Here is a 12,804-nt window from a genome sequence, read left to right on the forward strand (position 1 = left end):
TTTGAAAATAACTTGTTTTCTAAATTGAAAAGAAACTAATTTTATTATTTCAAAAAATTAAATCCAATTGGTGGAATAAATTTTTATAAATCTTGAATTTTCCAATAAGACAACTAAATAAATATATAATAGAGAATAATATCGTACTTATTTAAAACTCTTTAATAGATTTCGAAAGCTTAATCTTATAGGTAAAATATATCTAAAAATACAGTTTATGAGCAATATCTTAATATTTACGAAAATGTGTCTTATTTTTCATATTCCAATATTAACATTTCTTCATGTTTACTATCTACGTGTATATACAGATCGTACGGATGTGGAAACCTAAAATGCAAGAAATATCGAAAGTACGGAGTACGGATACAAGAAACGGCCTCTAATCTAATCACATCCTTACAAGTGAGGAGACCTAACTTCTACGTGATGGCTACATATGTGAATATGCAAAGGAAAGTAGGAAACCCTATTGCATTGCCATTGATTAATTAATTATAAAGTTAACAACCTACACACACTTAATACTCTTAATACTTTTATTTTATTTTATTTTCTTATCTAATGGTCAGAAATATTCTGGTTGTAATCAAAAATATGTTTTTGATTGGTTTGGGAGTAAGTAATTCTTTTTCTATCACCAGATAACTAAATAAAATAATAATAATAATAATAATTAACGTTGTCCATTGCAAAGCAAGCAATACATGGACGGTTGAAGGAGTTGTTTCTGAGTTATGTTCGGGCGCAGCTTTCTTGCATTTTATATTTTTGGATAAAGACTGTATTAAGATATACTTTATTCTTCTTTATACTCTAATTTACATTTGTATATAAATATCCTACCAATCATTATTAGACCTCCATCAGCTTTTGTATATCTCTACCAAATCAAAACACCTTTCAACTGTCAATTGCTTTAGTGCTCACATCCTCTATTAGCTTCTCTTTAATTTCCTTAATTTCTCATTAAGCAAATATACGTAACATGGCAAGACTAATCATTTTCTCGTTCTTCATTTTCTTTTCCCTATTAAATATCAACTCATCATTTGCCAGAACAAGCTTTAACGTTTTAAGCTATGGAGCCAAACCTAACGGCGTGACAGACTCCACCAAGGCTTTTCTTGATTCTTGGATTGCAGCCTGTGGCTCTATTGATTCAACCATGATATATGTACCTAAAGGAAGGTATTTGGTTGGCGATATGGTCTTTAAAGGTACCTGCAAAAACTCTGATATAACCATTCGCATTGATGGCACACTGGTGGCTCCAGGAGATTATCGCATTCTAGGTCAAGCTCATGACTGGCTTAGCTTTGAAGGAATTAATGGTGTTTCTATTATTGGTGGAGCATTGGACGCTAAAGGGTCACCCTTGTGGGCTTGCAAAGCCAAAGGCAGTAACTGCCCTGATGGAGCTACGGTATTCTATAAATCCTTTAAGTTAATATAAAATATACAATATAGTTATAATAACGAGTATATGAATTAATTCTTGCTTGTGAGTGCAGACACTGAGGTTTACAAACTCCAATAATATAAAGATCAATGGCTTGTTATCATTAAACAGCCAAAAGTTCCACATTTCCATAAATGGCTGCAAAAATGTGCGTTTTGAAGGAGTTAAAGTGATAGCTTCTGGAGATAGCCCAAACACAGATGGTATTCATGTTCAATACTCCACCAATGTTGTGATCTTCAACTCTGTAATTAAAACCGGTGATGATTGTATCTCCATTGGTCCTGGTGCTAAGGACCTGTACATCGAAGGTGTTAGATGCGGCCCTGGTCATGGCATAAGGTCAGATATATATATATATATATATATGATATTCATATTAACTAACTTTTATGTATTTTTCACAAAACCTTACAATATTGTTTTCCATAATATTTGCAGCATAGGAAGCTTAGCTTGGGAGATGGAAGAAGAAGGGGTTCAAAATGTTACAGTTAAAAGCTCAATTTTTGCCGATACTACAAATGGATTTAGAATAAAGACATGGGCTAGGCCAAGCAATGGATTTGTGAAGAGGATTCGATTCTTAGGTGCCATTATGAGTAACGTCAAAAATCCTATTATTATAGATCAACAGTATTGTCCTCACAATTTAAATTGTCCTAATCAGGTAATTAATTAAGAAATCTTAATTTTATGTTCTCAATATAAATTTTTAAGCCAAAAGAGGCATAATTCCTTTTTAATAAATATTTTATTTTATATCATATGTAGGTATCAGGCGTAAAAATCAGTGATGTAATATATCAAGGCATTCGAGGAACTTCAGCTACACCAATTGCTGTAAAATTTGATTGCAGCCCCAAGTATCATTGCACTGGAATAAGATTGCATAATATAAATTTGGCCTACTCAAATCAAGTAGCTCAATCATTCTGTGCTAATGTTGCTGGCAAAACAGTTGGACTCGTTCAACCTGATAGTTGTTTATAATTTAGAAAAGTCCAACCATGTCTATGTATATAATTATGTTGTATTAATTATCATTTGTAAGAGCCTTCACCCCAAGAATCAGACTTCTGTATTCGCATTAATATCTATATGATATAAAGATATATTGAAAAATTTTTTATTTCTTAATCTTCTTTATGACAATTATATTTTAAACTAAACCACAACATTTACTTAGATTCGGTCTATACGGACTAAACTAATGAAATTATAAATTTGATTATATTGCAATAGACTTACAGCATCTTTAGCTTTCTTGCTCAAGGATTCTCAAAACGACGCCAATCTGCAAGTGCTACTTTCTTGCGTTGTTTGTACAATATTCTAATATAACTTCCCACATAGAGTATAAATAATGGCATTCCAAGGGAAATAATCCATGAGAAAATCTCAGACCCTTGGCCACTCGGCGAATTTGACACTACCGCAGAACCATAGGTAGCTGAAAAGGCAAACAAGGCGAACTGAAACTCCCTGTACAATGGAAACTTGTTTATGAGTATCATGATTGAACTCAGGGATATATAAAACCCGATACTGTTAAAGAACATGAAAAATGAGTAAGTGACATGATCCAATGAACTGGTTACGCCATTTTTGTCGGTAGTTGTACCGGGAGGGGTTAAGACTGCTTGGTATGTAGCGGTCGCCATTAGAACAGCTACTACAAGCAAATCACTCCTTGCTTTTTCAGGACTGCTTTTTCCATATTCGAACTTAAAATATTCTGCCGAATCCTTTAGGTCGACTGGGTCAAAATTCTCTAATTCTGCTGTTGGTTTTATCACTTGGATTTGTGTTGGGTTTGGAATTGTAGTTGTGTCTTTGATATTATTATTCAAGATATTTTCTGCTCTGATGATTTGGTTGAGAAGCCTTTGAACCTCGGCGTCTGAATTCTGTAGAGCAAGATCCAATGCTGTTATACCATCGTTGTTGAGGGCGTTCACTTCCAGCATCCCAGCATTTGATTTGATATATTCTACCAGAAATTCTAACACCTTTCGCATAATAACAAATTATTTGTAAATGAAAAATATAAAAATAGGAATCATACAACAAAATTTAAAAATAATAGAACGTTTTTACCTGAGGTTGATTTCTATATGCTGAAATATGCAATAAACTGTTTCCTTCCACATCCTTACAGTTAAGTATCTTTTTCTTCCAGTAATTAGCCTCTTCATCACTATCTTGCTGAAGCTTTCCCATCAGAATTTCAAAAGCTTCAAACTGAGAGTTCTTCAAAGTTACATGCAAAGCAGTCTCATTTCTGATAGTTACATCTTCAATAGATTTTGGGCAAACTGACAAAAATTTATTCAAAAGATGAAGATTTCCATTCTGAGCTACAAAATGCAAAGGAGTTACTCCTTCTCTTCCTTGAACCCGAACAAGATCGGGAATCTTTTCTACCAACCAAAGCACCAATTGAATATGTCCCTTCTGTAATGCAATGTGGATAGGAGCAAACCCGTCTTGGTTGGATTTGGTAGAAAACGACGGTTTTAGCCTCATGATCTCCATTGCAAATTGGATATGTCCTGCAAATGCAGCTATATGTAATGGAGTATCCACAAATGGGATTTGATCAATATTAGATAAAGCATTCGGATTATTCCGAATCACTGCATATAACCCATCAATACTTCCAAGTTGACTAGCCTTACTTAAGGACGGATCCATATATATGTCGGGAAAAATTACGGAAAATCCCTGAGAAGTCAGATTTATGAGGAGTAAAATAATAACACACACAATTTAATAACAGAGTTCGGCCAATCTTGTCTACGTTTCCGGACTGCCACAGTGAGAAAAATAAATAAAGTATTTACATACACTCACAACCCTCTATTCAAGAATATCCGAAAAATTAAACTTAATTTTTCTTCTTGGATAATCTCTCTATTTTTTCTCTCTTACGATTGCTCTTTCTCACAATTGCTCTAAATCTCTCATTTGCTAATCCGTGCTTTTGGTGTGTAGATGCAAATTCTTTCTTCTATTTATAGGAGAGAAATCTGTGTGAATGTGCTGTACAATTCAAATGCAAATTGGCCACCAATTCCAATTTGCACAAATTGCACTTGTTTATTTCTTTGTCCTCTTCCATTTGTAACTCACTTTCTTTCTTTCATTTGTTTTCAAGAATGTGTGGTCCCATGACCAAGATACTTTGACAATATATATGTTATAGGGTCAGAGAAAGGCATCAAAATACGAAGCTCACCAGTTAATCCACATGCAGTTACATCGACATTGATGGTGCAGGAAGAAGAAGAAGAAGACTCGCAGGAGTTTGAATGATTCCAACTCGACTTCTCAATTCTGAATACTTGTCGTTAGGAATCAGCTTTCAACCTTTAAATTTAATATGACTAATGAAAAAAATTCTAGAAATTGGAACTCCCACATAGTAGCTAATAGTGGTGAATTCCAGGTTTTTAACCTCTTTCCTTGTAAGTAAAATTCACCAGAAGTGTGGTCTACTTTGTTGATCCAATCGCTAATCCAATCAGCTGTTGGTCTTTGTTTCATTAATTTGAACAATTCATTCTTCATTAAACATATTTATTTTGGCAAATTGATTGCCCTTTGAAGTTTCTAAATATAGTACAAGTCAAGGATATTACATTAGACGACCAAAAAGGAAAGATACAAAATTGTAAAAAAAACAAAACGTGTGGAATTTGAATAATCAAAAAACAAAACGAAATTTGAAATGAAAATTCGTCCATTTTGGTGTTTATACAAGTCACTGACTGTGACTCACTGCTAAATGCCAATATTTTAAGATATTAGCTGGGCCTTTTATAAAAGTTGACTTCAATAGATATTGGGCTTTCATGTTTGAGGTTGGGGTTGGGCTTTGGAACTTGTTTTCGGGGCAAATACTTGATCCATTAACAGGCCAATCGATCCTGTTATACCATCTTCATTTTCAATCTCTTCTGTTCTGCTTTCTCACCAACACACTGTCAATGGTAGTCGCTACCGCAACAGCATCGAGCGTCGCGCTCCACACGCGCATGTTAGTATCGCCGTCTGCCTCGTCACGAACTTTAAGCTCCAACCGGGCAGTAGCTCTCTCTTCCTCGACATCTTCACTAAGAACATCTCTCTCGACAAGCTTTTTCTCCCCCTTCGCCGGCGGCGGAAGTGTCATTGGCGATTTCAACGGCATAAAGCTTCGACCTGAATGTCTCAATCCGGCATCAATTTCGAGTTCCAAAGGCAAAAGAAGCGTTGTCACTATGGTGAGTTCAATTTTTAGCTGCTTTGTTGGTGAGTTCAATTCAATTTGTAGCTTCTTTGTTCCTTTTCTCCCTCTGTTTGATCCATTGTTTTAGATTTACCTCGCTTAAAAATGCAATCAATTAAAGCCACACAGAGTTGTGAATTGGATAATACTGATGTGTAATATGGAATGTAATGTGATTGTGTTTTCTAATTTCAAAAAAGAATAACGTTAAAACGTCCCCGACATTAGAAACTAGGCTGGGTTGTTTAGTTTTAGTGGCTTCTACTCCTTGAGAAAGTAGGACAGAAGTATCAATGGAAATCCTGTGGAAAAATATGGTAGAGGAAAACTTTTCCAGGAGATGAAGAGGCAGTTTTAAATCAACTTGGAAGTAATAAAAATTCTGGAGGTATTTGAGGAAAGGAGTACTGTCACCAGTTTGTAATCTTTCTGAGGTCCTCATTATGATTTTTCAGAAAAACGCAAGCATTTATACGCAAAGGAAGGTTTAGGATTTCAAGTCATTTACTGAAAAAGGCCTATGTTCAACCAAGTATTTCTCTTCCTCCAAAGCTTTTCTTATCATTGTTCCCACATTATTGGCCAAAGGAATGAAATGTGCTTATATTGGGCTGCCAGTTTCTCGGGACAATCCAATCCTCGTTCCCATTTATGTCAAATGATTTGTAAAACTAAAAGTTATACTTGGTTTATATATAACATTACCAGTCACCCTTGCGCTCTTTGGGAAATCTCATGTTTTTGCTTATGGCTTATGGCTTATGTTTTTCCCCTCTCCTCCCTACAATGACTTAGGAGCCATTTTCAAGTCTTCTAAAGTTATGAATCTCATTGGTAGATTCTGGAGCTTATAACGATCAAAGTTCAGACGTACACTTCTAACGATACATCAAATTCCAGACCCTTTAAATGTTATGGGAACTGAAAATTTGAAAGTTTCACCATCTTATTTCTGGGTATCAGTGCCTATCTAAGAAATATTGGGGTTTTGAAATGGGTTTCTGACCTTGACTGAAGATTATAACTTTTGTTTCTTATTATATATTGTTTTTCTGACTTAAAAAGAAAATGCAGTTTTAAGATTAATAGTTCTTCCATATACTTTGAGGACTTGCAAGTTTATGATGTCATATATTTATTCTAAATTGTATCTTACCTGGTATACATCTTTCCTGCACATAAGATCTTAAAAAATTTCCCATACTGAAACACTTGGTTGTTTATTTCCCACTTTTATTTGGCAGGTGATTCCTTACACTAGGGGAAGTGCATGGGAGCAACCTCCTCCTGACTTGGCATCGTACCTGTTCAAGAATCGAATTGTTTACTTGGGCATGTCTCTTGTTCCTTCTGTCACCGAGTTAATACTTGCAGAATTTCTATACCTTCAGTATGAGGATGAAGAGAAACCTATTTACCTCTACATAAACTCAACTGGAACAACCAAGGTTAACTGTTTTTCATTTTAGCTGTCTTTTGTGGATACACACACACACACACACACACACACCGTTTTTGTCCCAAAAATGTCTAAAACTAACCATGCGGGGAGGGAAGAGTTTCATGGATCACACCCTTAATCTTCACATATAAGCATATATTATCGGGATTTTTTTCATATGTGTTATATGTGATAGAATGTAAGATTAAGAAGGCAGGAGATATTGTTTAATGAAAGAAAATGGTCAGCGTTTAGCATGTATACTTTAATAATAACCTATACGTAGAGTTGAATAGTTCTACTGTTTCCTCAAGTATGCTTCTTGCATTTTGCTGTCTATGTGATGATTTATGATTTTAGCATAAGCTTTTTGTTTTTTCAGGGTGGCGAAAAGCTAGGTTATGAGACAGAGGCCTTTGCGATCTATGATGTTATGGGGTGATAATTCTTTATGTCCTTCCTCATAGTGCCTTTTTTTTTCTGTAAAATCGTGCTAAGCCATTCATACTTAGCCCCAAATTATTATTATTATTATTTTTTTTTTTTTTTTTTTTTGCAATTTTTCCATCTTAAGCATGGCCTTACAGTATTGTCAAACTGTGTTATCTTGCGATGTCTTTGAGACTGTTGTTAAATAGTGTTTAAATCCTCCAAAGTTGATGTGCCAATGCATTATGCAGTTCATTGTTTTATTTGAACTACACTACTCAAGGATAGTTCATTTAGCAAAGCTCAGTTATTCTTACAATTATGAATTGAGATGAATTATCCAATTATCCCAAATCTAAGAGAGATTCTAACCAAAGAATACCTTCACTATCAGTGTGTTTTCCAATAAGGTTAGATCATTAAAAAAGGAGTTGTATCCCTGCTTCAGGTGTATTATATAAAAGAAAACTTTGCATTAAAGTACTGGATTTACCAGCTTCCATCAGTGTTGGACATAGTGTGTTTTCCAATAAGATTAGATCATTAAAAAAGGAGTTTGTATTGCTGCTTGAGGTGTATTATATAAAAGAAAACTTTGCATTAAAGTACTATATTTCCCAGCTTCTATTAGTGTTGGACATATACATGCTAAAATCTCTGTTCGTTCTCTCGCTCTCAAATTACGGATACATCCACGTGCACATGCATGCAATGCATCTTACATCATCGTATAGTGATTCTCACTGAATTCAAAGCCCACTGGCAGATAGTGAGATAAATGATATGAACAGGAATAGGAGGTAGATATAGGACATGTCTCTTGATCTAGTCACAATTGTTCATTATATTATATTTTGAAATGTTGAATAAGCTACTGTAGAAGTTTCTTAATGCAACCAGCTTGTCACTTTGCTAATAAGGAGATTCTATATTGTATATATTGCTTATGGCTGACATGTTTTGCTGCAGGTATGTTAAACCACCTATTTTTACTCTGTGTGTTGGCAATGCTTGGGGAGAAGCAGCCTTACTTTTGGCTGCTGGGGCTAAAGGAAATCGTTCCGCTTTACCTTCATCAACTATCATGATAAAGCAGGTCTTTCTTGACTATTATTAACTGATACTGCAATTCACTTTTCTGATATCTTTTTATTTATTTTTTCTTGGACATGGGAATCAATACTACATATTTCTAACGTAAAAATCTCTTATTTTCTTTCTAAATCTACCAATCTACAGCCAATAGGGAGATTTCAAGGTCAAGCAACAGATGTCGACCTTGCAAGAAAAGAAGTAAAGAATGTGAAAATAGAGTTGGTAAGATCCGTGACTTTGGTGTTCATTTTTCTGGATGGTGATCTTCTGGTTATATATATCCAACCTGCAGAATAACATGCTCACTTGTAAATCAAGATGTCCTTGGTTAAGCTGTTTTTGCTTGTAACTTTCTTATTCTGAATCATTACCATAGAAACCTATGAGAAAGAGAGACTTTCTTCTTTTCAGTATAACCAAATGCCTTAAGAGCCAAGGCCCTACTCTGTGGCTTAATCAGGATTGAGGTAGGATTGGGACCATAGGAAACATGGCTAAGTGGAGATAGGACCTCAGTTCTACTCAGTCACATGGACTTTACCCTCATTGCTTACATTCAGATGTAGTGAATGCAAAAGATGTTTCATTAACAAGCCAGCAAAAATTTATGCAGCTACAGGGTGATTTTATATATTGACCAATAAATCATGTTAGAATATCAGTTGTTTCATCATATTAGTCTCAGCTGTTTATCTACTGGTTTAATCGAGAAAAGGGTTTGGACTCCAATCTGCCTAGGAAGAAGTGAGTCAGGAAACTCATGTTCTAACCACATACCTTTATATCCTAAAACAATCTTTTATTTTTCCATCAAACATAATTCTGTCATCATTTGCACCATTCTGACCTAATTTCTCCATAACCCCCCCCCCCCCTACGGTACTGTTGTCTAGGATGTACTTTCCAGATTGCAGTACCTTTTTGATCCAAATTGCTATAGCATACATCTGGATCTCCAAATTGGTAACCCATTCCTTGAGGTGGAAGAGGAAGAATCTGAGGATGTTGACAGATTTTGTTGGGTCTAACGAAAATTGGCAAGGTAAAATCGTAGTTCATCTCAACAATTGCTTGATTTAGATATAAAAATGAAATCACCATTTATATCAGATGAGGGCTTGCTTGGATGACGAGACTGCCATCAACAATGATGTCTATTCAACTTACATGAAACAGGCCAATATACTATGGATAACATAGATGATAGTGGTTTGGACAAGTTTTGAAAGGATAAATTGCAAAAGTGAGATATTAAAGAGGAAAGTTAGCAGATTATTCTGAAAAAAAAAAAAAAAAAAGAGGATAGTTAGCAGATGGTGCCATTCAAGAGCCTCACACGCTATGTTAAGTGGTGCCTGGGCTTGTTGACCCACGCCTCTTTGTTTTCTTTTTTTTTTTCCTTGATAATTGATCTCTTTCATTATCTTTTAGGCCATTATTTTCTTGAGTTGTGTGATTCTATTCATCTGCTTTTACATTTAGAGAGAAATAACAGTAGCATGAAAAAAGGAATAATTGGCCCATTAACGTTTAAAAGTAGATCATTTGCTCAATTTGAAATTCTGTTATGCATTTAATAATATATTCATTGTTAAATTTGAATGAATAAATTGAAAATTAGCTAATTTATTGGTTCTTTAGACATTATAAGTTATTAAGTTGCTTTGTAGCCAATATTAATGGGTAACAAATATAGTGCTGTACCAATAACTGTAAAAGCATTATACATGCAGCAAATTTCAAACTAGTGTTCCAAGCCTGTCACATATTAAGCCTCCATCCTTACATTGCAACCCAGAGAATACCCCAATCCTGGTAAGTGGTAACTATGGATTACATGGTTTTTCTTCTGCTTGGCCAAACTGCTTGTAGATGGAACTTTGGGTGGGAAAAAAACATTTGAAAACTCTTTTCGAGCACATCAGTAATTTGTGTGTTCGTTGTGTGTGTGCAGATAAAGAAAGAGAGAGCTTCTATCATTATATTTCCCTTTGACTTCTAAAACTCGGTGATACGTTTATTCAAGGATGTATTTTGAATATTCAAAATTGTCTGCGGAAGATGTCAGTTAGGTTAAAACTACACACAAGTTCCTCAAATCAGGATACTTAAAACTGTCCTAAATTACTGAATGCTAATTTGCTTATATTCAAAATAATGTTGTATACTGCTCTAAAATTTATCCAGATGTTTCTAGCACTAATTGCAGACTTCTTTTTTTCTAATTGGTTACATCTAAAATTTTGGTATCTCAGCACTGTAGATTGTTTCCTTTTTAATTTATCTTATAGGTCAATCTCTTGGCAAAGCATATTGGAAAATCACCTGAACAAATTGAAGCAGACATCAGTCGCCCAAAATATTTTAGTCCAACCGAGGCTGTTGAATATGGGATCATAGACAAGGTACTTCACAAAAGCTATTTTTTGAAGTTTAGCTTTGCTTCATTACTGATTAAGTTATTGTTGTCTGAAGGTACTATATAATGAAAGGGGTAGTGAAGACCGTGGAGTAGTTTCTGACCTTAAAAAGGCACAACTTATATGATTTGATCAAAATTGCATTTGGCGATTGTTGGGAGACTAATCAGGTGAGAAATAACTGCAAGTCATTATCAAATTTGGATTATGTGAAAATGCTGTTAAACATTTTTCTGTTGTACAATGGTTCATGGGTGGTAATCAGTGCTTCCTTTCTAGCGAAAACTTGTTGGAAAACTCCCTATTTGTTCATTGAACACTTTAGGGCACTCTTGCTACATTTGAAATTTTCTTTAATTTGACAGTGCTCCAGACTTAATACTGAATTCATTTAGTCATTTGAGTAGCAAGTGCGGGTCATTTTGGAAAAGTTGAATACTTTGGCTTGGTAGTTAATCACCCCTGGCTGTAGCAAGGAATGATTCACCGCTCCTTCACGACCCTGCTACTGTTAAACATGATAAGTTCTACATGATCAATTCTTTGGGATGTCTTCAATCACTGCCACATGCCTCGTATTCCTCTTATTCCTCAACCCACTTAGTATCAGTCACTATTGTTAACTACTCCACTGCTCTGATTTGTGAAATGGAGTATGTTCTCAGATTGAATGCAATTGCTTGTTCTTTTCATGGCCTTGCCACTTTGCAATCATGCTTGTTCTTCCCGAAATTCAGCAGACACCTGGACAAGGTGTGTCGGCTAAGTTGCTGGGATTGACTATGTAGTTAATATGGATTACACCTTGCATTTGCTTTTTTGATTGCTCTGTTGTGATTGTTGGATTTGAGACTGAAAATGATTGATAGGGAATTTTAGTTGGTGAGGTACTTTCTTGTCTGGTATTATCAATTTCATTCACCATTACATAGCCTTTTTTTCTCTTTTCTCATTTCACATTTCCAAGTGCAGAGAGGGGTCATTACGTGGTAACAATTCTCTTTTGATCGACTTTACACATTTATGGCCCCAATTAGCATCTTTTTCCATTATTTGTTCAGTGGTTAGGTCACTGTGTTGAAAGTTATAAATTACACAAGCCCATAATGATGATGATAATAGTGACACTCACTATCTCAGATATGGAAAGCTCTCACTTTTGCTTTGTGTGTATGTGAACTGTCAAATTGTCATTGTGAATTAATTGGCTGATTCTTGTTCAGTTTTTGCATCAGCTGTAATTTTGCATCTCATCCTTCTGTTTTTCCACTGTCTTTTAAAATGTTGTTTGGTTTTATTGGTTGCATTTGGCTAGCAAAGTGGATTGAAAGGAAGGCTGCTCCACCCAAAGGAGCCAAGAACAGAAATGTCTTTGAATGGGAAGCAAGGTGGTGGACAGTACCTTGAAGCTTTTAGCTATGAATTATGCTGTTTCTGTGGTTAATGTACACAAATGACAAGCATTGATCGTAACCAAATGTATTGCGGAAAATATGTTTGTGCACATGCACTCATGCCTGTAATTTTCATTATAGCTGCTCCTAAAACTGATGAATCACAATGTTACAGTTAAATTTCCATGCCAAATTCTCCTTTTAAGATCTTTTGGGAGTAGGGACTGCCAAAATAGTTTTGCAGGATAATGATATTTAGTAAATCTAACAGATGGAGCAATAATCTAATG

General features: G+C 35.0%; 3 protein-coding genes across 5 annotated transcripts; 2 read left to right on the plus strand and 1 right to left on the minus strand.

Moving 5' to 3' along the window:
* Window positions 1-988: 988 nt before the first annotated feature.
* LOC105632348 (polygalacturonase) lies at window positions 989-2,471 on the plus strand. The gene is made up of 4 exons (XM_012214708.4): window positions 989-1,426; window positions 1,515-1,804; window positions 1,904-2,132; window positions 2,237-2,471. Exons 1-4 carry the CDS (start codon window positions 989-991, stop codon window positions 2,453-2,455), a joined length of 1,176 nt encoding a protein of 391 aa, XP_012070098.2. The 3' UTR covers window positions 2,456-2,471.
* LOC105632349 (ankyrin repeat-containing protein BDA1) lies at window positions 1,620-4,447 on the minus strand. Of its 2 annotated transcripts, XM_012214711.4 has the most exons (3): window positions 3,563-4,447; window positions 2,714-3,474; window positions 1,620-1,760 (listed from the first exon to the last, which is right to left on the minus strand). In XM_012214711.4, exons 1-2 carry the CDS (start codon window positions 4,157-4,159, stop codon window positions 2,734-2,736), a joined length of 1,338 nt encoding a protein of 445 aa, XP_012070101.1. In that variant the 5' UTR covers window positions 4,160-4,447; the 3' UTR covers window positions 1,620-1,760; window positions 2,714-2,733. The 2 variants fall into 2 exon arrangements, with proteins under 2 accessions (XP_012070101.1, XP_037491824.1); XM_037635896.2 differs by lacking the exon at window positions 1,620-1,760 and having other exon boundaries at window positions 2,588-3,474.
* A 960-nt stretch (window positions 4,448-5,407) lies between these two features.
* On the plus strand, window positions 5,408-12,723 carry CLPR4 (CLP protease R subunit 4). 2 transcript variants are annotated; one of them, XM_089720515.1, is made up of 8 exons: window positions 5,408-5,730; window positions 6,980-7,183; window positions 7,559-7,614; window positions 8,575-8,701; window positions 8,845-8,922; window positions 10,992-11,105; window positions 11,176-11,290; window positions 12,436-12,723. In XM_089720515.1, the coding sequence occupies exons 1-7, from the start codon at window positions 5,455-5,457 to the stop codon at window positions 11,245-11,247; spliced, it is 927 nt and encodes a 308-aa protein (XP_089576641.1). In that variant the 5' UTR covers window positions 5,408-5,454; the 3' UTR covers window positions 11,248-11,290; window positions 12,436-12,723. The 2 variants fall into 2 exon arrangements, with proteins under 2 accessions (XP_089576641.1, XP_089576643.1); XM_089720517.1 differs by having other exon boundaries at window positions 12,441-12,723.
* Window positions 12,724-12,804: the final 81 nt, after the last annotated feature.

The sequence above is a fragment of the Jatropha curcas genome, chromosome 4, assembly GCF_041381405.1.
Source record: "Jatropha curcas cultivar XTBG-Jc1 chromosome 4, XTBG_Jcur_1.0, whole genome shotgun sequence".
Lineage (NCBI taxonomy): Eukaryota > Viridiplantae > Streptophyta > Magnoliopsida > Malpighiales > Euphorbiaceae > Jatropha > Jatropha curcas.

Excerpts from the sequence above, each read along its gene's own strand:
- LOC105632348 (XM_012214708.4), top strand. The coding sequence starts at position 989 with ATGGCAAGACTAATCATTTTCTCGTTCTTCATTTTCTTTTCCCTATTA. Across the intron at positions 1,427-1,514 it reads ACTGCCCTGATGGAGCTACG|ACACTGAGGTTTACAAACTC; the intron begins GTATTCTATAAA and ends TTGTGAGTGCAG. Across the intron at positions 1,805-1,903 it reads GGCCCTGGTCATGGCATAAG|CATAGGAAGCTTAGCTTGGG; the intron begins GTCAGATATATA and ends TAATATTTGCAG.
- LOC105632349 (XM_012214711.4), bottom strand. The coding sequence starts at position 4,159 with ATGGATCCGTCCTTAAGTAAGGCTAGTCAACTTGGAAGTATTGATGGG. Across the intron at positions 3,475-3,562 it reads CATATAGAAATCAACCTCAG|GTGTTAGAATTTCTGGTAGA; the intron begins GTAAAAACGTTC and ends ATTATGCGAAAG.
- CLPR4 (XM_089720515.1), top strand. The coding sequence starts at position 5,455 with ATGGTAGTCGCTACCGCAACAGCATCGAGCGTCGCGCTCCACACGCGC. Across the intron at positions 8,702-8,844 it reads CAACTATCATGATAAAGCAG|CCAATAGGGAGATTTCAAGG; the intron begins GTCTTTCTTGAC and ends ACCAATCTACAG. Across the intron at positions 11,106-11,175 it reads AATATGGGATCATAGACAAG|GTACTATATAATGAAAGGGG; the intron begins GTACTTCACAAA and ends TGTTGTCTGAAG.